The sequence below is a fragment of the Rhineura floridana genome, chromosome 5 (genome assembly GCF_030035675.1).
Source record: "Rhineura floridana isolate rRhiFlo1 chromosome 5, rRhiFlo1.hap2, whole genome shotgun sequence".
Lineage (NCBI taxonomy): Eukaryota > Metazoa > Chordata > Lepidosauria > Squamata > Rhineuridae > Rhineura > Rhineura floridana.
This window is the reverse complement of record NC_084484.1, coordinates 146,780,998-146,807,192: the sequence shown is the minus strand read 5'-3', so window position 1 is coordinate 146,807,192 and position 26,195 is coordinate 146,780,998. Positions and strand designations below refer to the sequence as shown.

The 26,195-nt window shown below is 43.2% G+C and overlaps 1 protein-coding gene across 1 annotated transcript; it reads left to right on the top strand.

The window, feature by feature from the left end:
• Window positions 1–1,174: 1,174 nt before the first annotated feature.
• LOC133386109 (zona pellucida sperm-binding protein 4-like) lies at window positions 1,175–14,988 on the top strand. The gene is given in 14 exon segments (XM_061629720.1): window positions 1,175–1,385; window positions 4,431–4,546; window positions 5,899–5,998; window positions 6,634–6,783; window positions 7,813–8,000; window positions 9,437–9,534; window positions 9,807–9,850; window positions 9,853–9,933; window positions 11,204–11,245; window positions 11,784–11,931; window positions 12,009–12,156; window positions 13,075–13,153; window positions 13,929–14,040; window positions 14,841–14,988. Coding segments are annotated over 14 exon segments (1,665 nt in total).
• The last annotated feature ends 11,207 nt before the right edge of the window (window positions 14,989–26,195 follow it).

The following is a 26,195-nucleotide window of genomic DNA, read 5'->3' as shown; positions in this document are numbered from 1 at the left end:
ATGTTCTGCACAGAAGCCTGCCTGCATAAATATTTTGTTTAGTTTAAATAGAAAATCCTTAAAATAACCTTTTCCCCTACTGTTCTTTTCAAATTATATTTAATCCATAAAAATGCTGACTGTGATTCACCTTCAGCTAAAGTAAACATTTCTCTCTGCATACTTAAAACACAGACACACATGCCCTGGGTTGCAAGACATATTTGGCCTTTCAATCTCTCTTTTACTATCAGCATAGAATTAAATTTTAAACATTGTCTCTCCCCCTACTCCACATATTCCAGGTTTATGATAGAAAGTCTAGGGTACTATTTAACTAGAAGTAGGTTGTTGTGTTTCCCTTAATCCCAAACATTATTTCTATGATAAATGATGGAATCAGAAGGTGATAGTTTGAAGGAAAGAAACAGGAGAGAGCAGAAGAGCATCAAAGGTGGCCCCATAGCAGTGCAGTTTGTTTAGGCCTGACATGTTCTGAATTAAAGATTCTTCCTCAGGGGTAACTGAAACTGAAACTGTAACTGGAAAGCCACCCGTGCCCCGCTGCGGCTGAAAGTCCTCACGCGTCTCGTCGCAGCCGCAAGGCCGGCCCATCAGAGGCCTCACCGCGGCTGAAAGTCCTCCCGTGCCTCGCCGCCGCTGGAAGTCCCCATGTGCCTCGTCGCAGCCGCGAGGCCGGCCCATCAAAGGCCTCGCCGTGGCCGGAAGGCCTCCCGAGCCTCGCCGCGGCCCGAAGGCCCCTCGCGTCCCGCTGCCGCCGCTGCCCCCGCTAGGCCAGCGCACCAAAGGGCCCGCCGCGGCCGGAAGGCTCCCCGCGGCGCGCAGCAGCCGCCGCCACAAGGCCTCCGCCGCCAAAATTCAAAGGAGGGCGGGAGGCCAAAGGGCCCGCCGCGGCCGGAAGGCTCCCCGCGGCGCGCAGCAGCCGCCGCCACAAGGCCTCCGCCGCCAAAATTCAAAGGAGGGCGGGAGGCTGGTGGAGTGGCCTTAAATGGCCTTCAGCTGCCCCGCCTCCTTACTGTGCGTCACGACGGCGCGCTGGCGCGCCACGTGCGCACGGACACACCCTTGATGGCGGCCTGGCTTCGGCAGCAGCCGCAAACACGCCCCTTTGCCCGGCAGGTACCGGGCACGGAACGGGATTCCAGGGTGGTGTGGTACCTATTGCCTAGGTAGAATGAGAGGAGTAAAGTGGTTTTGGGATTCTTCAGGTATAATGGTGCTTTGGATGTTTTGTTGGGCCTTTTCTCTGGTTCTGGGTGCTCCCAGTAGTTTTAAAGATTTGCCAAGATTGTGGAGCAACAGTGTGCTGTATTGTGGAAGGGAAAGCTTGCAGTTCCTCTTACCTGCAAATCATACAGAGATAATTCCCTTTCTTACTGTTGTAGGTAAGTATGTTTTTTCAGTACAGACTCTTAGAGAATTCTGGAGGTATTGCACCCTGTGTTTCAAACAGAAGTGTTATATTTGTGGTCCTCCTTTGCATTGCACCTACCTTTAAGTAGACTGAGCATGTCATTTAGCTTCAAAGTTTTGTTGGCTCTGGCTCCTCCTTTCACAATGGGTTCTACATGGTACACCCTACTGGGAGAAAGGGTGGGGAATGAATGAATAAATGAATAAATAAAGGCTATGATGCTAGTTCATACACACTTTATTATGTTGAAAGTCCCTTAAGAACATAAGAACATAAGAAGAGCCTGCTGGATCAGGCCAGTGGCCCATCTAGTCCAGCATCCTGTTCTCACAGTGGTCAACCAGGTACCTGGGGGAAGCCCGCAAGCAGGACCCGAGTGCAAGAACACTCTCCCCTCCTGAGGCTTCCGGCAACTGGTTTTCAGAAGCATGCTGCCTCTGACTAGGATGGCAGAGCACAGCCATCATGGCTAGTAGCCATTGATAGCACTGTCCTCCATGAATTTGTCTAATCTTCTTTTCAAGCCATCCAAGCTGGTGGCCATTACTGCATCTTGTGGGAGCAAATGCCATAGTTTAACTATGCGCTGAGTAAAGAAGTACTTCCTTTTGTCTGTCCTGAATCTTCCAACATTCAGCTTCTTGGAATGTCCACGAGTTCTAGTATTATGAGAGAGGGAGAAGAACTTTTCTCTATCCACTTTCTCAATGCCATGCATAATTTTATACACTTCTATCATGTCTCCTCTGACCCGCCTTTTCTCTAAACTAAAAAGCCCCAAATGCTGCAACCTTTCCTCGTAAGGGAGTCGCTCCATCCCCTTGATCATTCTGGTTGCCCTCTTCTGAACCTTTTCCAACTCTATAATATCCTTTTTGAGATGAGGCGACCAGAACTGTACACAGTATTCCAAATGCGGCTGCACCATAGATTTATGCAACGGCATTATGATATCGGCTGTTTTATTTTCAATACCTTTCCTAATTATCGCTAGCATGGAATTTGCCTGGCACTCTCTTCCTCTGTGCAAAAACAGGGTAGAGATTGGGTACTACTGACTGCAGAGTGGTTGCAAATGCATTGTCCAAAAGAAGGCAGATCTGCAAAATATTTGCATTTACTGATTTATATCTATAGAAGCAAATGTAGAAATTGCTTAAAAAGAAATATATTGCCACTCAGCATTGTGGGGAAGACTGACCATGTTGACCTGTATGCCTACTTTGGCTCCTGTCCAGGTGCTAATGGTTAAGCAACTTCAAGGTCCCTCTTCTTCCTTCTTAAGGGTCTTTATCTTTAAGCCATTCTTCTTTTGGACAGCCCTTCAAATAGAGGACTGTCCTCTAAAATAGGACACATGACCACCATAGCTGGCTGTTACACCCAACAAGGCTTATTTAGGGGTGCATCTCACATTAATCTGATAAAATTAGAGTTTTGCATGCTGCTAGTTGCCACTTAAATGGTTGCGGTTCCTGCATTCATGTGAGCTTTGTGTTCTAACAGAAAACTCAACTCCCTGTGGCAAAAGCAGCTATAGTGAATCTTTGCTCTTATGTCCTTGGTTACAAACTTGCTGTTCAGGCAGGCACATTCTTATGTAGAGTAAGGTGTTTTTCTCTTCTAAGAACTAGCATGCCATCATTACAACAGCCAACGCTTACTAAACAATCATGGGGATTCAAAGGATTATAGGGCTATGGAGAAGAAACTATATTGAAAGAGTGGCCTAGTAGATAGTGTTAAAGAGCCTGAGATACCTTGGTACAAGTTCTGTTATGTGGACTTTAGTGAGTTATGCTACCTGGTCACAATTTTCTTCCCATTAGAAGCTCTGAACCTTTAACTCAGACAGCAATTCAACGTGAGTGAGGTTCCCTATAATTTCATTTCCACTCTTTTGGGGAAAACCTTTGCATTAAAAGAACAGAGCATCCTGGATTTGCAAAGTAAGCCAGTACTCTATTGTATCTTTAATACAGAATGGACAAGGATATAATAAGGCTGTGAGAGGAAAACTTAATAAGAATAGGGAAGCTCTACAAACTTAAAAGTAACATGTCATTGATGCTTTCCTCTTGGAAGGTAAGGGCCTCCTGCAGATGCCATCTTATCAGGAAGTCTGTTCTGCACAACATAGAAAGCCCACATTTAGAGTTATGATACTGACCCTTTGGAATTCCTGCTCTTAAATATTAGACAGGTGCTGTCTGTATTGTCTTTTGGCACCTAGTGAAGACCTTCCTCTTTCAACAAGTCTTTTAAGTTGAGACTGTATCCCAGTCTGTATCTGTATTGGAATAGTTTTTAAATATGTTTTTAAGATGTTTTGTTTTTAAAGATGTTTTAGTGCTTTATCATCTGTGTGCTGCCCTGGGCTCCATTTGGGAGGAAGGGTGGAATAGAATAATAATAATTTATTATTATTATTATTATTATTATTATTATTATTATTATTATTATTATTATTATTATTATTATTATTATTATTATTATTAATAGTGTTATTATAATTAATAATGCTAAAATTACTACTACTTATTATTATTAGTAGTAGTAGTAGTAGTAATGGAATGCTTGATCACTGAATTTTGTTTATAAGGTTTTAGTTAGCTTGCTAACTGGCATTTGACAGTGGCTGATCTATTTTGTACTACCTGGGGACACATGAGTTGGAGTAACGGGGCAATAATCCTATCTAGGCTTCAAACTAGGCTTTCAATGCTATAATGAGCAATGAAGTAGAACTAATACACTGCTTTAATTGAGAAGTTGATTTTGACCAGGTTAAAACTCTTATTTCAGCAACAGATGTGTATATTGGGCAATAAGTAAAAATATACTTGCACTTCAGGGGAAGAATTAAGGTTACAGGGCATAACTGTTTTTGGAAGGTGCTGTATTTATTAGACTTGAACTGTCTGAGCATAAGTAATGTATGGGTGAGAGTGCCAACTCTTGGTATGAAGTTCTCGCTTGGAAAGATCTCAAAGAGGGACACCCATTTCCTCCCTAGATTCAGAAGGCCAGTTTCATCCTCTTGACAGATCTGCTTGTATCTCCATCTCTCGAAAACCAGAAGGCTCTACCTTGGTCACTGTTCCTTTTGCTGGATGTTTCTTTATCAAAACGGTAGTAGCTTCACCCTTTATTGGGCTTTGGAGGGCAGCTACAAAGAACCATGTAGGAAAATATTTCTAGTCTTATTGGAGCCAGCCCTCAAAAGCTGCTGTGCATCAGTGAAACCAGTTACATCAACTGGTGAGCATGAATTCACAGTATAATCTATCACAAAATGGAGTGAACCTCCAGGCCCCAAGCAATTTTTCATGGCCTTATTAGATACTCACCAACTTTAGTGACTCTTTGAAGAACAGAAATTGTGATCTGCCTCCTCATGGTGTTTCTGGACAGAGATAAATATTTTCATGTATCCTAGCATGCGATAGGAAACAAATCCCCTTTGCTGATCTGCATGGGTCAGCTGTGGAATGAGGATGGTGTGTTGTGGGGTAGCTGGCCATGTCTACATGGCTGCAGCCACTGCTGGCATGCAGCCCCTGAAGGATCTGTGACTGAGCAATGTGGTCCTTGGGCTAAAAAACAAAAACCCAAACCCTTAGCCACCCCTGCTATAATGAAAGAGTTTGCTGCATACTTTCTGGCCCTATATACAATTTCAGGCCTTTGTCAGCTACAAGCTACTTCATTTTATTTATTTATTACAAGCAGCCTCATACCTTGCATTGCTCAAAACCAAAAACTCAGTATAGTTTTGAAATTAGTGGTTGCAACCAGCGCGGTTTTAAAAGGTTCCGGCTGACATCACGATTAAAAATGGTGTCAAATTTCATCTAAACATAGACTAAAACCTGCTCCTTGACATCGAGAACCATCATGCAAAACTTTGTTATGGTATCTTAAGAGGTGTCCCAATGCATAACAGACAACTTTCCAGAATATATAGTAGAGTTATACTTGTAGCCTGCTCTTCACCAAATGGTCCCAGGTGGGTTACAAAAATATAACAATTAAAATAAGTACAATGTACATTAAAACAGTAGAATAACCATAAACAACTAATATTGGAACAACAAAAAAGCAACATAGAACAGCAATACAGGAAGAGGGAAGACTAAGCCCTGGATAAAGAGGTGTGACTGTTGACCATTCACTGAAAAGCATACAGTGATGGTGCAAGATGCATCCCAAAAGGGAGATCATTTCATAACAAGATAAAAGACAAATTATATAGGCATTAATGTGAATCTGGGTAGATGTATGAAAGACGATTGTACCTGGCTATCCATAAGGGTATGGCATGAATTCCTAAACAATATAGCTTGCATATTGTTTCATTGTGGAATGGCACTTTATAACTGCACAGTAAAAAATCATTGTCTTCTAGTAAGTGTGTTGCCTTTTCTACCCTAATTCAATTAATGGAAGTCTCCAATAATGTCTTTCCTTTTTTGTTGCTATAGAATGGCAACTTCTTAATGACTCTCAGGATTGAAAGACGGGAAACTGTTAGTAAAGTTCTTTTTTATGAAGAGGACCTGAAATGCCCAATCCATTTGCCAGGTACAGTTTTGGGGTTCAATTAACTTTTAGATTCTGAATGGTATCTCTAGACAACTTAGCAGAAAAAAGCAAAGGTAATGTGTATTATTAGCTGAGACTAGGACATCAGATGAGCAGTGGGAGAGGATGTCCTGTCTCAACACGGAACTGCAGGTTATGATACATGAATGACTTTGTTCCCTTAACCATGAAATGAGGGAAAAGACATTTTTCATCCTCCATAAAGTCATCCCATGATTGTTTTAAATGTGGATCTGAAGCATTCAGGGATGCTGACTTCAATAAATGCAGTACTTGATTGGTACAGGGTAGGCTAAAAGCATCAGTTTGAGCCAGTGTGGTGTAGTGGTTAGAGTGTCAGACTTTGGAGACCAGGGTTCAAATCCCCACTCAGTCATGAAGCTCATTGGGTGACCTTGGGCCAGTCACTTTCTCTTAGCCTAACCTACCTCACAGGGTTTTGAGGATAACATTGGGAGGAGGAGAGCCATGTTTATTTGATATCTTGAACGCCTTAGAGGAAAGGTGGGATATAAATTTAAAAATAAATATAAAACAATAGCAGAAATGTATCCCTAGGCTGAGTGGAATGATGTGACATCAACAAAGTCTAACACTCTGGCCTTCAGCTCTAGATGCTCCAAGCAACAATGTGTGCCAGGGAGTACAGAGACAAGACCGTCTTCCTTGTGCCACTCAACCTGTGTCTCGGGGAGAATGTGAAGACAGAGGCTGCTGTTATACCCCTGGTGATCTTCATGCTCCTTGTTACTATGGCAATACAGGTAGGTTTGGAGGTCTTTGAAAGGACACCTGCACTAGAAATGTGCTTTAGACATAGCTTGAGTTCAGGTTTAAGAACAAAAGTTGTTGTTGTTGTTATGTGCCTTCAAGTCGACCATGACTCATGGCGACCCTATGAATCAGTGACCTCCAAGAGCATCTGTCATGAACCACCCTGTTAAGATCTTGTAAGTTCAGGTCTGTGGCTTCCTTTATGGAATCAATCCATCTCTTGTTTGGCCTTCCTCTTTCTTCTACTTCCTTCTGTTTTTCCCAGCATTATGGTCTTTTCTAGGGAATCATGTCTTCTCATGATGTGTCCAAAGTATGATAACCTCAGTTGCATTATTTTAGCTTCTAGTGACAGTTTTGGTTTAATTTGTTCTAACACCCAATTATTTGTCTTTTTCACAGTGCATGGTATGCGCAAAGCTCTCCTCCAGCACCACATTTCAAACGAGTTGATTTTTCTCTCTTCTGCTTTTTTTACTGTCCAACTTTCACATCCATACATAGAAATTGGGAATACCATGGTCTGAATGAAGAACAAAATACTTCATGCTAATTCAGGGAAACTGAATTTCTGTTCTAGATAATAACTTGCATCCTCACTGCATGAATTCAGATCTCTAATGTTGTTTGCACTAACTAACCACTTTGTGCAAGATTTTACAAGGCAAATTAAATAACTCATCTTCCTTGCTTATGTGGAGAGAGGGGGAGGAACTCCAGAGCTGAAGCAAGCTCAAGTTAGTCTAGTTATAATGTTACAAGCATAAAAAATTGCTGTCTTAGAAACTGAACCCTTGAAATTGGCTGAAACATTTGGCTTTGGATGTTTGGGGCTCAATCTCTGAGAACAGTAAAAGCCATTTGAATGGGTTATTTTACTGTGGTCATGGTACTCGTATCTGATACAACAGGGTATCTGCAGAATTTGTTGCCTTCCCTTTGGAGCCAGACTATAAAAGAAAACCATGAGAGATCTGTGGTGGAGTGCCATACTAAGGCTTTTGGCTTTCATTTTTCAGTGACTGCACACTGCACACCAGATGGCCGCTTCTCAATTGCAGTATCTAGAGATGTGACTCTGCCATCATTAATTCTGGACTCAGTGCATCTTCTCAGTGGACATGGTAGTGGTTGTGATCCAGTGACAAAGAATGGTGCCTTTGTCCTCTACAATTTCCCACTCTCTTCCTGTGGAACCACTTTTCAAGTAGGAATCCAATAAAAAATTATCTTGAAAGCTCCTGATTTAAACAACTAGTTTTCAGACATGTCTTTGATTGTGCCATATTGCTATGCTTGGATGAACTATTCTGTTTTTAGGTAAGTTCTTGTGCCCAGACTTTAGCACTACCACAAGGAGTTTCTTGGAATGCTCACTTCATAACTGAGGTCCAGAAACACATGGGAAAGTGCAAGGCCCAGAGTGCTGTAGTAAGGAGGATGGGGCCTGTTAAGTACTTGTAAATCTAAGCAAATGCCCTCTGATCCCCTAATATATGGGGGGCAGGGTTGGAGAAGGCAATCTGCTCCATTTGTAGGGAAGAAAGGGATAGGAGTCGGATATCTCATGTGAGAGATATAACAACAGATACGATATTCACTGGAATGGCATATTACCATCATATTATACCACTGCGGAAAGAACTTCACTGGCTGCCAATTATCTACCAGGCTAGGTTCAAGGTGCTGGTACTAAAGTACAGAATCCTATACAGCTTGGGACCAGGATACCTAAAAGAATGTCTTATCTCTTACATGCCCAACTGATCACTGCATTCTGCAGGATATCATCCTACCAGGAGGTCTGTTCTGCAGTGTTGGAATTGGGCCTTTAGCGTAGTAGCACCGATCCTCTGGAAATTCCTCACATTGCATATCAGACAGGCCCCCTCCCTATTGTCTTCTTGGCACCCACTAAAGATTTTCCTCTTTTAACAGGCCTTCTCAAATCTTTATCCCAGCTGGTATCTGTTTTGGATTTGAATTATTTTTATATTTAAGATTGTTCTATATGCAATTGTGTTTAACTGTTTTTATATATGCAATTTATATATGTTATCTTGTAAATTGCTTCAGGATGTCTCATGGGGAGCTATTCATAAGTGAAATAAGAAAATAATAATGGAGGGAGGGTAGATGGGGGGAAGGATAAAAGAGATGAGGAAGCTTCACAAGTTGTTCCCTGAACAACTTTAACTCTCCCTGATTTTTGGAAGGGAGCAGGGAAAGAGGTGACCACCCCAGCCCTTCTTTTGGACAAAGGATGGTTTACAATCTGCCTGCACTACCATAATTCCACTAAGCAAAAGATCAACAGGATTTTTTTTAATGTTCTCCAAGTGGAATAGGTATCTGTATGAGCCTGCCCTTTCCCCCTTTACAACATGAGCATTGTGGTCATGTGAGTTGGTCTTGTCTTGATCTTGTGGGTCAGTATCTTTCACCAAAGTAGCTGTATAGTAGTCAGAGGTGCTTTAGAGAAAGTGAACTGATGCAATCCCTCTAAATTTACAGGTCTCGTTAAGGCTGTGCTTCATGGTTCAGAAATACTTGACACTGTTAGGTTTTCTCCATCCATCTGGATGAAGGATTGCAGGGTAACTAAACTGGCGATCCAAATGAATCTTTTGTATTTAAAAACAGGGAGCTGAAGATCAGGGCATATATGCAAATGAGCTGGCAGCACACCAGGATGTCCAGAACTGGAACACTGGATTAATCACATGAGTTAGCACCTTCAGGTAATGGTGCCTGGCACACACTTCAGTGTCATATCCTCTACTCCATAGACAACTGCCTTATATGGAGTCAGGCCACTGTTCTGTCTAGCTCAGTATTGTCTATATTGACTTGTAGCAGCTCTCCTGTTTTTCATACAGGTCATTCCTAGGCCAGCCCTATCTGGGGATGCCAGGGATCGAACCTGGGACCTTCTGCATGCGAATCTGGTGCTCTAATACTAACCTATGGCTGTTTCTAATTACCTAACTCCTTTATCTTTCCTATTCACTAGGCTGCATGTCAGCTGCAGGTATTCAACAGGGAGCTTCCTCCCACTTAAGTACAAGTCTTCACCTTGCCACCTCCACCTCCAATCACTCACTTTGGCCCACTCAGTCTAGAGCTAAGAATTGCCGCTGGTAAGTGTCATTACGCCAATGAGCTGAAATCTGTGGCTGTCATAATTCCTGACACCTCTATTCTCCACTCCATATATTTCTTGTTTGTATGTATAGTGAAGTATCGACTGTTCAGAAGCTGCCTGCACCAATGTACAATAGTGTGAACAGGCAAAACTGGAAGGCTAATGTTCAGACTTCTCCAGAGACTGAACTGGAACAACAGTCCCAATGGAGATGGGCAATCTTTTTTAAAGTAACTTTGCAAGTACAGTAAACCTCTGTTACTAAGAGTCTTCATGGTGCACAGTGAAATATGACAATTGTGTCTACTGATAAACTTTACCGGGGAGAAATATGGTAGTGCAGTGATCACTGGGTGTAATGCATCATTCAACTTCATGATTAAGAAGAGGTTAATTAGACACACTGCAAGCCTTTATAGGCTAGCCACAGCAGGGGTTGGGGAACTTCTTGCAGCCCAAGGGCTGCAATCTCTTTGTGCAGCCTCTTTCTGTCAGTAATGGATGTAGCCAAAGGCATAAGTGTGCAGGGCTACAGTTGTAGTTCAGTTTTGTACATCCAGGGCACAAGTGGACATTGGGGATAAATATGCCTTGCTTTGCATTTAAAGGCAAACGTACCTAATTCTCACTTTCCAAAATGGTAACCGAACCGAAATCCATCCATGTCGCAAAATTTCACTTTTCTGAATCTTGCAATGCCATTCATCAGCCAAGTAATGTGTACAAATATGTGCATACTGGGTGCATAAAATGTCTAGATTAGTGAAAATAGCATACTAAATACACTATATCAGGCAAAATTGCTTACAAAAATGGGTGCAAACAAATTCACGTTATAATGCAGATGATTGTTTCTGAAGACATAAAAGTTGCAAACTGATGTGGAAATGTAAAGAGCTAAGCTTACAAATGGAAAAATGAGAAAATGAAATTGAGATTCCTACACACAATCAGAGGTTTCTCTATATGCACACACTCCTCCAACCAGACAAGTGAGAGGCATTACTACTGTTCAAGGACACATTCCAGCCGGTCAAAAGCTCCTGAGAAGCAGCTGTGTACATCTCTTGTTGGCTTTCAGTGTTGAGTCCTTTAAAGCACTGTTCTTCAGCTGCAACTCCCATCATCATTGGCTAAGCTGACTGGGATAGATGTAGTCCAACAACATCTGGGGACCCAAGGTTGAAGAACAGTGCGTAAAGCATAGGGTTACAATCCTTCATAGTCAGTGGCATATAACCATTTGGAATATATTTCTTCTGCAGACCAGAAGTACAGCCAATACTATGCTAATAGGGATTACCCTGCTACCGATATGTTTCCGGGCCAGATTCAAAGTGTTGGTTCTTACCTATAAAGCCCTAAACGGCATTGGACCGCAATACCTGATGGAGCGCCTCTCTCGCTATGTACCTACCCGTTCACTACGCTCGACGTCGAAGGCCCTTCTCCGGGTCCCAACCCATAAAGAGGCCCGGAGATCAACAACCAGATCTAGGGCCTTCTCGGTGGTGGCCCCCGAACTATGGAATGCCCTCCCAGACGAGATACGCCTGGTGCCTTCTCTGTTATCTTTTCGGCGCCAGGTAAAAACTTACCTTTTCGCCCAGGCTTTTTAAATTTTGTAAATTTTTAAATATTTTAATTTAACATTCTAAACTTAATATGATCTTAATTTATAAATCTCAATGGCAATTTTATTAATGTTTTATAATTGTACTATATATATATATATTTTTCCACACTTGCTCATATTTTAATTGTGATTTTATTTGTTGTACACCGCCCTGAGAGCTTTCTGCTATAGGGCGGTCTAGAAATGTAATTAAATAAATAAATAATAAATAGCTAAGCTACTGAAGGATCCAGTTTTTGTGGAAGTAAGGATCCTGCAATGAACCGACCCAAACATTGTATTGGTTCTCCATGAGTGCTGGGCCACACAAAGTACAAACCCGCTGCAGTGGCCACAGTGGCCCATCTTGGTGAACAGGTAAGACCTTCAAGATAAGCTAGGAATTTGAGGCTGCCGAAAGGTCTTGGCATAATGCAGCACTCTTCCTCTTACAGGTGTCCATATGGAGGTGACAACTACCAGACTCGGTTCGTCCTTATAAGAGCAGTTGCAGGACTACAGTTTCCATCTCACTACCAACGCTTTGTTGTCAACACTTTCACCTTTGTGGACTCTGTTTCGCAGCAGGCACTTACTGGACCAGTAAGATCTGTTGAGTTGAATTAGGGCTCTAGTGTATTGCCCTTCTGTGCTAGTAAGAACAGCTTACTAAATCAGATTAGTGAACCATAGTCTAGAAAATCGCAATATATGCATTTTTTGAACAGCAATGCATTTACAGCCATATTTTGTACAGGATTGATTTACAAATTTGGCAAATGTGAATGCAGGCTTGTCATGGGGAATTGGGTCCACACACACAGGCTTCTTTAATGTAACTGTTTCTGCTTCCACCATATATGGCAGGGGCAGGGAACCTTTTTCAGACCAAGGGCGGGATGGGCAACCTACTAAGTGGGTCGGCCAGAGGCAAAAGTAGGTGGACCAATAGATGGCACTCCTGCTTCTTTGTACAGTAGGCTGCGTTCCAGCCATGGTAAAGTTAGAGGTCTCTGCACACACCACCCCTCTCTAGCCTACATCTAAGCAAAGAAGAAGCCTCAATAAATTCAAGGATGCATTCCAGCAAAGCAGAAGTGTTTGATGATGGTTTTGAGCATGGCCAGTGAGGGGTGTTGTTGCTTGGGGAGAATCCTGAGGGCCAGACAGAGGCCTGGAGAGCTGCATTTGGCCCCCAGGTCAGGGGATTCCCAACCACTGATCCATAGCAAAGAGGTGTCTGAATGCATAAGGTTGCAGCCAATTTGAGGACAAGCCATTTTGTTTTCTTATCGCATAACAGGACCGGGAAGGTTCATCTGTTTAAGTTTTAGCATGCTAAATGCTATTGATACCAGATCTGGGGGAGAAGAATTGTTTGGCACTTGGAATACGCAGTTGGCCTGTTATATGAATATGTGAGTATAGTGGACAGACCTTCAGTAAGTAAAGGTTCTGCATCTAGGTGTGAATTATTATTATTTATTAGTGTAATAGTCTGATTAGACCTTCTTTTGCAAGGTTTACTTCCACTGCAGTGCTGCTGCCTGTGTCCCATCAACAATGGAATCCTGCATGGCTCCCTGTCCTGGGATCAGAGGTAATGGCTTCCCAGCTATTCAGCTGTCACTTTGTTTTCTTTTCCAAAACTGCTGAAAGGGGGCGTAGAAGAACTTCCTCCTCTCGTAACGAAGTAGAGTTGACTTCCCTCTGGCGATGGCAGCTAGGAACTGCTGGTAAAGAGAAAATGGCAGGTGGAGTAAATATTCCAAGGAAATAAAGGTCCTGACAAACACAATGAGTGCAAAGCATGGTGAGTGAGGGGGTGTGGCCTGGGGAGAGTTCAAAGAGCTGGACAGAGGCCTGGAGGGTTGGACTAGCTTCTGAGCCTGAGGTTCTCCACTCCTGATATAGAGAGGAGGTTCTGAGGAACAGAGTATTCTGTCCAGATTTTCAGGGTGCCTTCTACCAAATGCAAAACTAAAACTTGCAGTTGCCTGTTACGTTGCTTCTAGAAGGGGCAGAAGAGTCATGCATCAAGAACCTCTCAATACTCTTCTATAGAAAGCCAATTGAAAACTGTTATTTACTAGTAAAAATTATATGTAGACTGTATAAATGAGATCTAACAATACGTGGAAATGCATCTCATACAGTGTGCTGCTCAGTAAGAGCAGCTAGCTAAAGAGGGTACTTAGGTATTCAATATATATGGTTTCCCAGAAAGCCAGAGGCTGTTTTGAATGTAGCTGTCAATTAAAAGCACCTTTGATTGCCTCAATAGTAATGAAAGACTAAAAGGAATGGAAGGCATGATCAACACAGGAGGTGGGTTGACTCTATTAACTCATATGTTAACTCCTCTTGTCAAATAGCCAAGAGAACACCTAAGAACTGAGCCCTACAGGGCACTCCAAGAAGCCTAGTGACAGCAGAGGGACCTGTGGACTTCCATATGAGTAATGAACAAGATGTTGCTGAGCAGAAAGGGGAAGGGGAAGTAGCTATTGAGATAAGAATATCTGCCCTGGGCTCCTACGGGAGAAAGGGTGGGATATAAATCTAATAAACAAATAATATGATTTTGGAGGGAGGTATAATGGCTGTGGTCATGAAACACACTGAAGTTTCAGATCCTACTCTTTTTCAGGGACATAACCTAGATACTGTACTTCTTGGAGTAGGGGGAGGTTTTATTAGTCCTAATGCAGATCTAAAATTTTCCCAGTTCATAAAGCTGGCTAGGATGTCTGAAGTCAAAGCTAAGGAATATCTGAACTGCTGCATGTTTGTCTTTTTGTTCCTATACTAGTAATAAAGAACAGGTGAAGGAACATGAAATGAGATATACTTAATCTTGAGTACAGCCCTCTGAGAAGGCACACTGGCTTGTTCTTAGCTGCGAGCCTTCAATGACAGCAATTTTGACAAGGTCTGTACAGAAGTGTTGATGTTCTAGCTTATGCTGTGTACTTAATGAAATTTGCTCCAGGAACTAGACTTGGGTCCAGACTGCACCAGCTGCCTATGGTGTATGCTTTGCATGTTCTGTGGTCAAGGAAGCGGGTGCAGATGTATCCCTGTAAGAAATAAAGAGTAAAAAGAATTGGCAGTAATATGCAAGTGGTGGGCAAAGTAGTATGTGACATGCTGGATTGTATGAAAATGCTGTAAACTGTGGCATGAAAATCTTGCATACCTCTTGCTATTGGTGACTATTGCTATTGGTGACTATGCTTAATCAACAAAAAATGGGGGTCAGAGTTATTTAAAGGGCTATCTTTTGCAGGTTCCCATTGGGCTAGTCCAATCTTGTCAAAGGAATGGGAGAGAGCCCTTGTAGTTGCAGTGGGAGCTGTCTTCGTCATGTTGGCTCTTATAGGGTTAAGAAAATACTGGAAAAGACCAAAATGTGAACAGACAAACATTCTTTAATAAAGAACCAGAATCAAGGAATGATGTCCTTTATTTGCCTTGCGGTGTACTAGAGCTCTACACCAAGGCTAGCTCTACACCAAGGCTAGCCAGCATGGGACTCTCCAGGTGCTGATGGCCTACAACTCCCATCAATCATGCTGGCAAGGGCTGATAAGAGTTGGGAGAACAGCAACATATGGAAGGCTTACTCATGTTTTTCATGTTGTACTGTCATTTATGTCTTGCTCTAAATGAATGCTTGGATACTGCTTGGTTCAAGCGGGTAGTACTAAAATGGTTACCAACAGATACTGATAAGATCAAACTCTGCAGCATAACATACTTGGTTCTTTGCACAATAGTTGGATCTAGTATTGCGAAGTTGCAAAGACAGCTAAATTAGACTCTCTTCTGGTATATGTTATAGATGTAAAGGTAGATGGATATACTGAAAAGGGCTGGCAGCTAAGGAGACAACAGATCTATAATAGCGTTTTACAAAAAAATTACTCCTGCAGGGTTTTTTGACAGTTCTCCAGCCATTTCTGGGGAAAAGACATTGCATTTGAAAATTATCAAAGAACATTTGGGTGAAATTCTCATGGGTGGGATGCTTGGTTTTTTGAACTTACTGTCAAAGTGGGCATGGGGTGTTCGGGTGTCCTTTCATTCTACAGATCATTCCTCTGGTTTGCATTCTGAAGCCTTCTTGGGTCCCCACCCTTCCTAAAACAAAAAACCATGACGATCCTGAACTGGACTTTTTTGGAAAGTGTAGGAAGGTAGGGAGGCTGCCTACTATGCACCTGGCAGCTGTTTTACTTTGAATTTTAAAGAAACCTGTGCAGATACCTTTCTAAAAAAACTAAATAGAAGTGCTTCTCTCAGCTAAAACCAGTGAGTGCACCAATCTTGGGTGCTCAGGAGCCAGCTTCCCATCCTTTGATTAAAGCTCTGAGGAAGGCATTAAGAAGTAACATCTGCCATAGGGTTTTTTTTCAAATCAGGAAGCACAGGCAGCCCAGGAAACTGCAGAAAGCTGGAGAAACCTCTCATGGAAAGAAATGCCAAACCACCCACAGCCACCTCACATCAGTAAGGGAAGCTCAACCCTGCATCCACCAAAATGACAAAATGCCCTGAGAAAAAGGCAGAAAAATGTGAAGCCTGTCCTGTAGAGGAAGAAAAATGTTGGGAAACCACTCATGTAAACATTTAGGACAAGTATTTGTATGCTTGCCTTGTAGTGGAATTATTGAATTTGCTTTAGGTGTGAACTAAAGTGCAAATGCCATCTCAGCATGCCTAGTATTCTGTTTTGGTGTCACTTAGAGCATGGATATCATTTGGAGAAAGGTCCACAGAACTTACTGGGGTGGCCACTATAATGTACCTAAGGAAGTTTACCTGTCTGGCCTTTACTCGAAACAGTTTTATGACTTTGCTGGCTCAAAAATGGCAGTTAGCTCAGCCTAAATCCTGAGGTACAAAAGAATTGAAAATATGTTCATAATTTAAGCTCAAATTTACATAAGGGGTTGTATTAAATGCTGCTTCCTCTTCTGGAAAGGTTGTCCCATATATTGTAATACTTCTTTTGCTTGCGTGTTTTTAAGACTCTTTATATTTCTGTTTATTAGTCAATAAAATTCTCTAGTTGATACAAGTGACATAAAACAAAATTAAATAACAAAAAAATTAAAAACTACTATGATAAAGTCCAACCCTGCTGTATAATAGAGCCCTGTCAGTTCTCAGCAACCTTGGCATTTCTGTTATTCACAGGGCTTTTTTTTTTTGTAACAGTACTCACTGGTATCAAGTATGTCACCTCTTTTTGTTTTTTTGCTGTTCATGGCAAGCATTTTGTGCTGGCACCCACAACACCTATATCAAGGTATAAGTACCCCATCTCCCCCCCCCAAGCAATTATTTATGTACTTAAGGCTCTAATTCCTACAAAATTAAACTGGCCATCTAATCTAGCACTAACGTCTCCTGTCAGATTGGTTCTATCCTTGTTTTTCTTTTTCCTATAAAAGTTCAAACTCTTTCCAGAACATTGTGGCTCATGAACTTTTGTCTTTCTCAGCAGCTGTTAGCCAAAACTGTCTCATACATGCAACTCCCTCCCTCTTTTCCTCTACTTCTGTTAACGTCAGATGTGGCCACCCCAGCTGGACTAATCACTCTAGCTGTTCACAGGTGTGTGGGTGCACAGAGAAAGAAAAGCTTGGGCTTCAAAAGGAACCCAAATTCAAATGGCGTAAGTCATGCTCAGCAGGGTAAGGTGGCTGTACTTTTATGGAGCTCAGTGCTAGACACATGATCTGTGTGCAGAAACTCCAGATTCCATTTATTACTAATTCATAAAGGACCATAAGTGTACATGGCATTTTACAGAGTATATGAGGGCAGTTTTCTACTTCATGGAGCTTGGTCTAAAATTTAATACAAGGAAAAATGAGGAAGCAGAAGGAAATGGAGGTGGGGGTGAAGAGGCCCAATTCACATGGCTTACTGGGAGCATGTTGGTTTGGGTTGTTCTGTTTCTCCTTGCTGTCCTCTGAGGTGCGGGTGGAGGAAAACCACAATTGCTGGTTGACTACAGTGTCCAAACTATGGATCATAGTTTGTCATTGTGGTATGTCAATCAGTCAACCAAGAACAAACAGTTGTGACAGGTCATGATTTGTTGGTAGCAAAACAAACCATGGACCCTAGTGTAGGTATAACTTTAAAACAGTGGTGGGGAATCTTTTTCAGCCTGGGCACCACAGTCCCTTCTGGGCAACATTTTGAGGGCCACATGCCAATGATGGGTGTGGGCAGAGGCAAAAGTGGGTGGACCAACAAATGTAAATTTTACCGTTTGTAGGCTAGTTTCTACAGACAATCATACACCACTCTGTCCTCCATGTAGACAAGGAAGAGGGATAACTGTAGACAATTACCAGGGCTCAAAAACACTCAGGTTGTGAAGCGGAGCCAATGATGAGTGTGGCCTGGAAAGAGTTCCAAGGGCAAATAATTGTCTAGAAGGCCGTAGGTCTTAGGTTTCCCACCTGTGGTCTAAAATAAGGGATCATGGGTTGTTTCTGTCCACTACACATGTGCATACACACCCTGATGGAGAGGGAAGGAGCAGAACAGTCCCTGGTAATCACCATTTCACCATTCTTAAGATAGAAACAAGACAACACTTAGCTGCAGTAGGATATGTGAAGCTGAGTTTATGCCAAAAGCTTCTCTGAGAAGAAAGTTAGAGGTAGCATTGTGCAGCTATCCTGGGAGAGGGTTCCAAGCATATATCTGATATTTGCAGTTAGAAAGATCAAGCTGGTGAATGATGGGGGGGACGACAAATCTCTTTCTGAGACACTAGAAAATCACTGCCTGCCAGAGTAGACAGTCAGGTTATATGGAAGGTTAGTTCTCTCCCCATAGGCATAGAGCTTGAGTTTAAAATTAGTATTAATTGGGTGGGAGTATTTGTGCAGACGTGGAGGAGTAGGAAGCTTGTTTAATTAGTACACATATAGCCCACCTTTCTTCTAAGGAGCTTCAGGTGGCATATGCTATATGGTTCTCCTCCCTCTCTATTTTATCTTCGTAATAATCATGTGAGGTAAGTTAGGCTAAGAGACTATGACTAGCTTAAGGTTGGTGGTCAATGAACTTTATGGTTGAATGGGGATGTGAACTCTGATCCCAAAGGTTCAGTCCAATATTCTTAATGAAAGGGATTATCAACCTTTTTGGCCCAGTGGGCATGCTTGACATTTTGAGAGTGTTGTGGTCCAGTCACAAAATGGCTGATGTAGGTATGTGGCTTCCCTACATCTAAAAGGCTGCCACATCTGAAAGAGCATGCTCCACATAGATGAGGGAAAGGCAGCTACATCAGCCACCACTGTGCTTCATCATGGAGAAGCTCTCTGTACCTCTCCTCCATTCACCAGGGAGGGGATGATGGGTATCTAGTCCTGCCATCCTATGAAGAATGTGTGTTTCTAAGGGTGGGTGCACAAGGTAGGAGATGTTGACCCAGTGCAGATAACAAACTCTGCTTCCTGCGCAAACAATTTCTCATGTGTTGCGGATTGTTGAGGGTGCATATATACTGATAACTTTTCCTATCAGTATATATGAGGAACTGATAGGCACACTAGTCCTATAGCTGTTGCGTTGGCAAGCAACCCCTGCTCTAAGTGGTATGAGTTGCTTGTGTGGGACAATTCTTTGTACTTTGGCAGACTAGGATTACTAGCACCACTCTGTTTTAATGAAAAACTCTTTTTACCTTTACCAGCTAAAAAAGTCACCCAGCTGAAGCTTTTCCAGGTATGCAGATAGCCAGGGATAGTCCTTCGGGTATCACTGGACTACACAACTCCCATTGTGGCTGGGGCTGATGAGGGTTGGAGTCCAATATCAGCTGAAAGGTCACAGGCTCTTCCCCAGCCCTTGAGGTAATGCTGATAAGGAAAACGCCATCACCTGTTAATTGATTTAGCAAGTAGGCAGCAAGTGTGCTGATTCTGGGCTCATCCAGACGGAGCGGGATAATCCAGGTTTTCCATACCCACTCTGTCAGCTGAGAGTCCTCACTTGCCCCTTTTCCCACTCCTTTCCCGCTTTTTGCTGATATTAAAAACACACTTTTTTACCGGCCGCACATGCAGCCCGAACATGCGGCATCTTCTTGCTTTTTTCCTATCCATGCCCACGACACATCTGATTCATTGGGAAAATATGACGTCTGCTCCCCTCTCCCCTTCCACTGCTATCAGTTCTGCGCATGCGTGCTTGAACGCGCAAGCACAAAAAGCTGGCGGTCATGGCCCAAACCGAATTTGGAGGAGGCGGCCACGAGTCCTCCCGTAGCCTGTGGGGCCCTGGGCAAAATCATAGGTGGCTGATGAAAGGGCGACAGGCAGCACAAAGAACCCACTCAGGCAGGGGATTCGCACCTCCCCCCTAAAAGCCGTGAGCACGCCTGCTTCACAGCTGATGAGCCGGAATCGGGCAGCACAAGGAATTCACTCAGGGGATTCAAACCTCCCGCCAAAGTACCTCACACAAACCCGATTTACAGCTGATGAGCAGAGAGGGGGGAAGCTGTCCAGCCACTCATCTGGGGATGGGGGATGCCCCAAGAGCGGGAAGCGGCTTACGAGGCTGCACGGCTACAAAGGAGAAAAACACGCCACAGCCCACCAAGCTTCTCATCGTACACAAACAACACCTATGGTTACGGTGTCCCCCACTTTACAACACCATGTCTGCTTGGCAAGTCTTGCAGAACTGCGCATTTGTGGTAAACCAGAATAGTTATTCCATTTGGCAAGCGAGTTCTTGGATATTTCCCGTTTCAGCTTGCCAAACACTCCCTCTGGTTACAGTTAGCCATAAGTCAGGATCGCAGCTAATTCTGTTGCTATGGGCAAAAGGCTATAGCTCTGTGACAGAGCACCTATAGCAGCATATCTGCTTGGCAAGTCTCGCAGAAATGCGCATTCGTGGTAAAGCAGAAAAGTTACTCCATTTAGCAAGCGGCTTCTTGGATATTTCCCTTTTCGGCTTGCCAAACACTCCCTATTGCAGCCATTTATAGGCCCCAGCAAGTACATCATAATTGGGGCGCAAAAGTGATTTGTGTTTCCCCTTCCAGTTTCCCCTTCCTTCTGCTGCTTTCACAAATATGCTTTCTTGCATTTCTGCAATCACGTTAATCCAAAACGGTTAAACAGCCCATATACTTTGGAAAGCAATGCAGCAGCGGTTCCCTTCACACAAATAGTGTGCGCCGGGCTCTCTAGGAGGTCAGAGTGCCGGCCTCTACTTCCTGCTTCTGCGCAAACCTGCATTTCCGCACCTGCGCAGTATATCCAACAGCACTGATTGGCCACGTTTTCCCGGGCAACGTTTCCACACAAGCGCAAACGTGCAAAGGACGGGATTGGCTGGAAAAGAGGAGGGGGACTGGGGAACCACCCCAGGACCGCCCATGCAACAGCGTCATCTCTTAAATCCGCGGTATTGCGTCCGAGCGGCCGAAGGAACCGCGGATGATTCACGCTTTTAAAAAGTGTATCGCATTTTCCGCGGTTGTGCGAAAGCGGATTTAACCGTGCGAAAAGGCGCTTTTGCACTCGGCGTCATCAGGACGACCGAAAAATAATGAGAACACAAAGCGGTCATGTCACACATTTTGCAGTCGTCTGGATGAGCCCTCTGTTTGAAGCTTCCTTTCTGTAAAAGAAGGAACATGTACCCCCTTCTTGTCTGGCCCTGAACGAAATGGCAGCAGGCAGAAAAATCTCCAGGCTGCTGCTGGAGAGAGTACAGGACAAGAACTCTTTATGGAAGGGTCTGAAATGAAAGTTACAGAATTAAATGGTGTAATCCTATGATGTTTATGTGGGAGTAAAGTCCACTGATTTTCATGGGACTTAGTTTGAAGGAAAGACTAGTTGGCACAGAAGCACTTAAGGGCTCCCTCTATTAAATTCATGGGTGGGAGGGGAACCGCAGCCTTGGCCGCCTCTTGCCTCCTACTTTCCCGGCAGCTTTTTTCCCTTCGCCTTAATTCCCTTTTGAAGGGGCTGATATTTTATTCAGCAGCCCCTGCTGTGCCTGAGTCCACAACAGAAGTTTCTCAAAAGTGCTCTGTCGACAAAATGATAACAGCTGGTCTTTGAAACTCTGGGAGCCATAGTCGGTGTCGGTGAGGTAGTGGCACTTGTAGGGGGCTGCGAAATGCACTATTTGTTAGGAATAATGAGGCGAAAAAGTGACAGAGGTTTTTATTACAAGTTATAGATAGCGAACTTCAAACAACAGCAGCGAGTCATTGAAAAAAGCAACAAAGTTAAATAAATGTCTAATTAGCAGGCACCATGAAGGTGGAATTTACTGCTTCACAGCTTCTTAAAGAGCCAATAAATTCACAGCTGGGCTTCCCCCCTTCTCTCCCATGAATATGGGAAATCAAATGTGCATTTGTCTAATGTGATATTCCCATTTGGCCTTGGCTTGCCTCTGATTGGCTGCAAAAGAAAAGGCAGAGCTTCCTGCAAGCTATAACCTATCAGAGGGAACATAATGATAATCTTGCTTCCAGTTATAGATGCATGTTGTGATGGGAGACAATATTTTAGAGGTAAAACTATTGCATGTTCCCTATCTCTGGAGCTGAAAGTGCTGGAGGAGAGAGGTTGGTGATCAGCTGGAAAATGATGAGGGAGGAGCATCGATGGAGCCAGTTCTGAATTCCTCCCTCCCTTGGCAAAGTAAGGCTGCCAGGCCTCCTTGGGGTTGGGCATAGACACCAAGGGTGCCTACAGACTGCATATTTAAAGAACATGACTCCCCCCCCCGCCCAAATACTCGGGACTGTAGTTTAAGGATGCCGGGAACTGTAGCTCTGTGAAGAGTAAGGTACAGTTTCCAGGCTTCTTGGGGAGGAAAGAGAGCCATGTGCTTTAGGTGTATGGTGTGTACACAGCCCAAGTTATGTGGCAGCTTTGATTAGTAGAGTCTGATTGCTGGCTTTATCATTAATTAAGAACACAACCAGATAGCAAATCTAGTATTGATGGGAGAATTAAAAAGGAGGAGCTTGTTCATACATGCATGTATGCAGCCTTGCAAATTCTCTCACACAACCTCACAGCAACTCTGTTTCTGCATCTGTCTACACTTGCACACATCAGAAAATATATATTTTTTAAAAGCATAGGCTACCTGTTCTTTTCTGTTAGAATGATTGCTGGGTCAGTTGATGGGAGCTAATGTTTAGGAAATAGCCGTGTTTGAATCAGAATCTAATTCAATCATAAGGGAGTCAATGAAAGCTAGGGAAGGGGACACTGCATCCCACCCTGAGGAGGCAAGGGATAGAGTTGTATGAATGTATAGTGGTAGTGAGGAATAACATTTTGCCAGTGGCGGCTGGTGGCTCCATGTCAGTGGGGGAGCGGAATCTGCTCCAGGTTTTAATCCAAACTTTCAAGGAGCTGTCCCAGGTGCTTGTCAATTTCAGGATCTCCAGTGAAGACTGTGAGAGGTTCCTTCAAGCTTCCTGGAGAGCTGCTATTAGTCAGCATAGACAATACAGAGTAAAAGTTGGGTACGATTAACACATACCAGAGCACACAGGTGTAAAGGTGAATAGAAGCTATTATTGTTAGGAAAGGCTTTGCAGACGAAGTGATTTTATATAGGAAGGAAAAGAAGAAGGGCCTTGAATTATAGTGAGGTGGATTTGGATTCTAAGCATAGAAGGTGGTATGGTTCAAGGTTTGAAGCAGAAGTGGGAAAAGTGAAGATAAAAGGAGCTGATAGCAGACCAGCATTTGAGGAAAGGGCATAGCTCGGTGGTAAAGCAACTGCTCTGCATGCAGAAAGTCCCAGATTCAATCCCCAGCATTTCCAGATAGGGCTAGGAGAGACCCCTATCTGAAATCATGGAGAGCTGCTGCAGGTCAGGGTTGACAGTACTTAGTAAGATGGACCAATGGTCTGATTAAGGCAGCTTCCTGCAAAGCAGAGGATATGGAGTGACATGGAGGCTTGCGAGGCAGAGATCCTTGAATGACCTTTGAATGTATTAAGCTGGCAAAGAAATAATGGGGTTGGCCTGAAATGATCATTCTGGCTAGAGACAGATGATTTTAGCATTGGCAGACTAAACTGAGTTAAACCCAAACAAAGTAAAAGCCCCCTTTTTGTCTTCTGGCTTCTAACCCAAAGGCTATATTTTGTGTGTGTGTTAAGAGAGATTTTCCCTGCAAGCCATAGATGATAGAATTGTTTACCAAATAGGAAACGTTCTATTCCATCATAGTTAACAAAATTAGACTTTTTTCAGAGATTGCCCTACCATTACGTAAATGGTAGCAGCTACCACAAGCAGCAGATGCTGAGGGTGATGGTAAAGACCCTGGCCATTTCTCTTGAGCTCCCAAAACCATAGCCTTATAACCCCTTATAAAATTGATTGAACCCCTCCACCAGCAGTTCCCATCCTCCTGAGCTGAGTCTCTGGAGGCCGCTGATACTTGCCTGTTGCTGGTCTGTCTTCCTGTCTGTCTTACTCACCTTCTCCCAAAGTGTCAGAGACAGCACCATTGGCAAAGGCCCTGATCAAGGAAGCAGGTAGACAGACAATGCATGGCCCCTCACAGTAGCAAGTATTGGGCATAAACATATGGTGTTCTGCTCATGTGATGCATGTTGGCGGTGTGGCTGCTGCATCATTTCAATATTTATGAGTGAGCAAGAAGCAGGCGCTAGATGGAGTGATGAGTGACTTGCAGCAAGGAACTGGGACAAAGCCGCTTTTGCCACATCACCTATTGTGCACCCCATAAAGTAGCCTGCTATCCTCTCTGTCCAGCCCTTGGGACTCTCTATGTCTCTCTACAGGCGTCTTCTGAGAGGGCTTTTCCCTGTATAGAATGAGCACTTGAACTGTGATAATGCTTCTGGTTTGCCTGAATGGAGAGATGTGTGTCTGTAGAAAGTGCCGGCTTTTGTGTGGCTAGACTGTAGGGCACTGTACAACAGTAAGAGTCACATCCTTTGCCCATCCACTCTTGCCTGTGGCCCCACTTCACATTTGCATGTGGCCCCCAGGCCCCCAGAAGGTTGCCCACCAATGGAATGTGTGGGCATTCCCCCATTCTAATCCATAATAGTAAACAATTATTAGACTTGTAAATACCCATTAAACACAATTATAGTTGTAAAAAAAAAGTACCAAAGGGATGTTCTGAAATCTACCATGTACACAGTCAGTTAGAAACCACAAAACCTTTCTGCCAAATTCTCCAAAGGGCGGGGGGACTGAGTTGTGGAAAGGAAATTTGAAACTTTGCAAATGCATCTGCTTTTGTAAAGGATGGGATTTTAGAAATAGACTATACAAATAGACCAACTGGGTTCTAGCTTCTAGGAAGAAGGAATCAGATTTAAATTGCAATGGGATGGCTATCATTGTCATATTCATATAGAGAATAAAACAGATCTGTATTTACTGTTTGATTTGATCATGCATTTCTCATGCATCCCAGGCAGCAGTTATATTCAACCTTGGCATGAGACCTGCTTCTACCTTACTGCCACTCTATTTGTGGGAGGGGAAATGTTGAATTAATACCACAGTCCTCTGTACATAGCAGAAAGTTCCCCTGAGTTCAAGGGCACCCAGCTAAGCATGCGTAGGAGTGTAGCTTGAATAATTTAGAGATGGTTAACTTATATAGGAAGCTGCCTTCTCCTGAGTCAGACCATCGGTCCATCTAGCTCAATATTATCTACCCTGGCTGGCAGCTACTCTCCACAGTTTCACACAGGGAGTTTTTCCAGCTGTTCCTGGGGAATTGAACCTGGGAGTTTCTACATGCAAAGCAGATGATCTAGCACTGAGCTACTGCCCTTCCCTGTAGTGTGCCTAAATGTGAACATTAGAGCATTCAGAGCTATAGCAATGGCTTGCAAATTTATTCAATGACTCTTGTAGAGGATTCATGTTTTTAATGGGATTTCTGCCATATACCGCAAATGTGAAAGTCTGTTTCAGATATACAGTGGATGCATGCATGCTTGATAAATATACAGTGGATGTCATTGGCTTGATAAATGGTAGAGTCTTTGTATTGGGCCCATGATCCTTAGATACATAATGATTTAACTTGCTCAGAGCTGCTTCACATCTGCATTTATATCACCTGATCTTTCATTACCCAGTTACTCAACATTTGATGACTCTCAGTCAGATGTGGTTCCACTGAACAGCATTGTGCCTGAGATGACACCAGATAATATGATGCATTCTGTCTGTGGTGATTTATCTGTGGTGGCTCGTATCATACATGAAAGTCCTTCCTTAATGCTACAGTCAAAGAGAGAAGAACATGCGCACATGAACAATCTCTCAGACTATATTCTTATGCAAAGGCAACTATTTTTAGAAACTGCTAACATAGGAAAAAAGCATGTTTTAAACACAGGATTTGGCTGTAACTGCTTATGCAATATACAATCATTGCCATTAATCCACCTCCCTTCCCCTGCCAACCTGTGTTCAGAATGGAATACATAAGGGGCTTATCATAGACCAAAGTACACTAATCTTCAAACTGATTCACGCAAAAATCAATTAATTTGAATTAACTGATGTACATGCCAGTGCTGCAGAACAAACCCCTGAGTCAGCA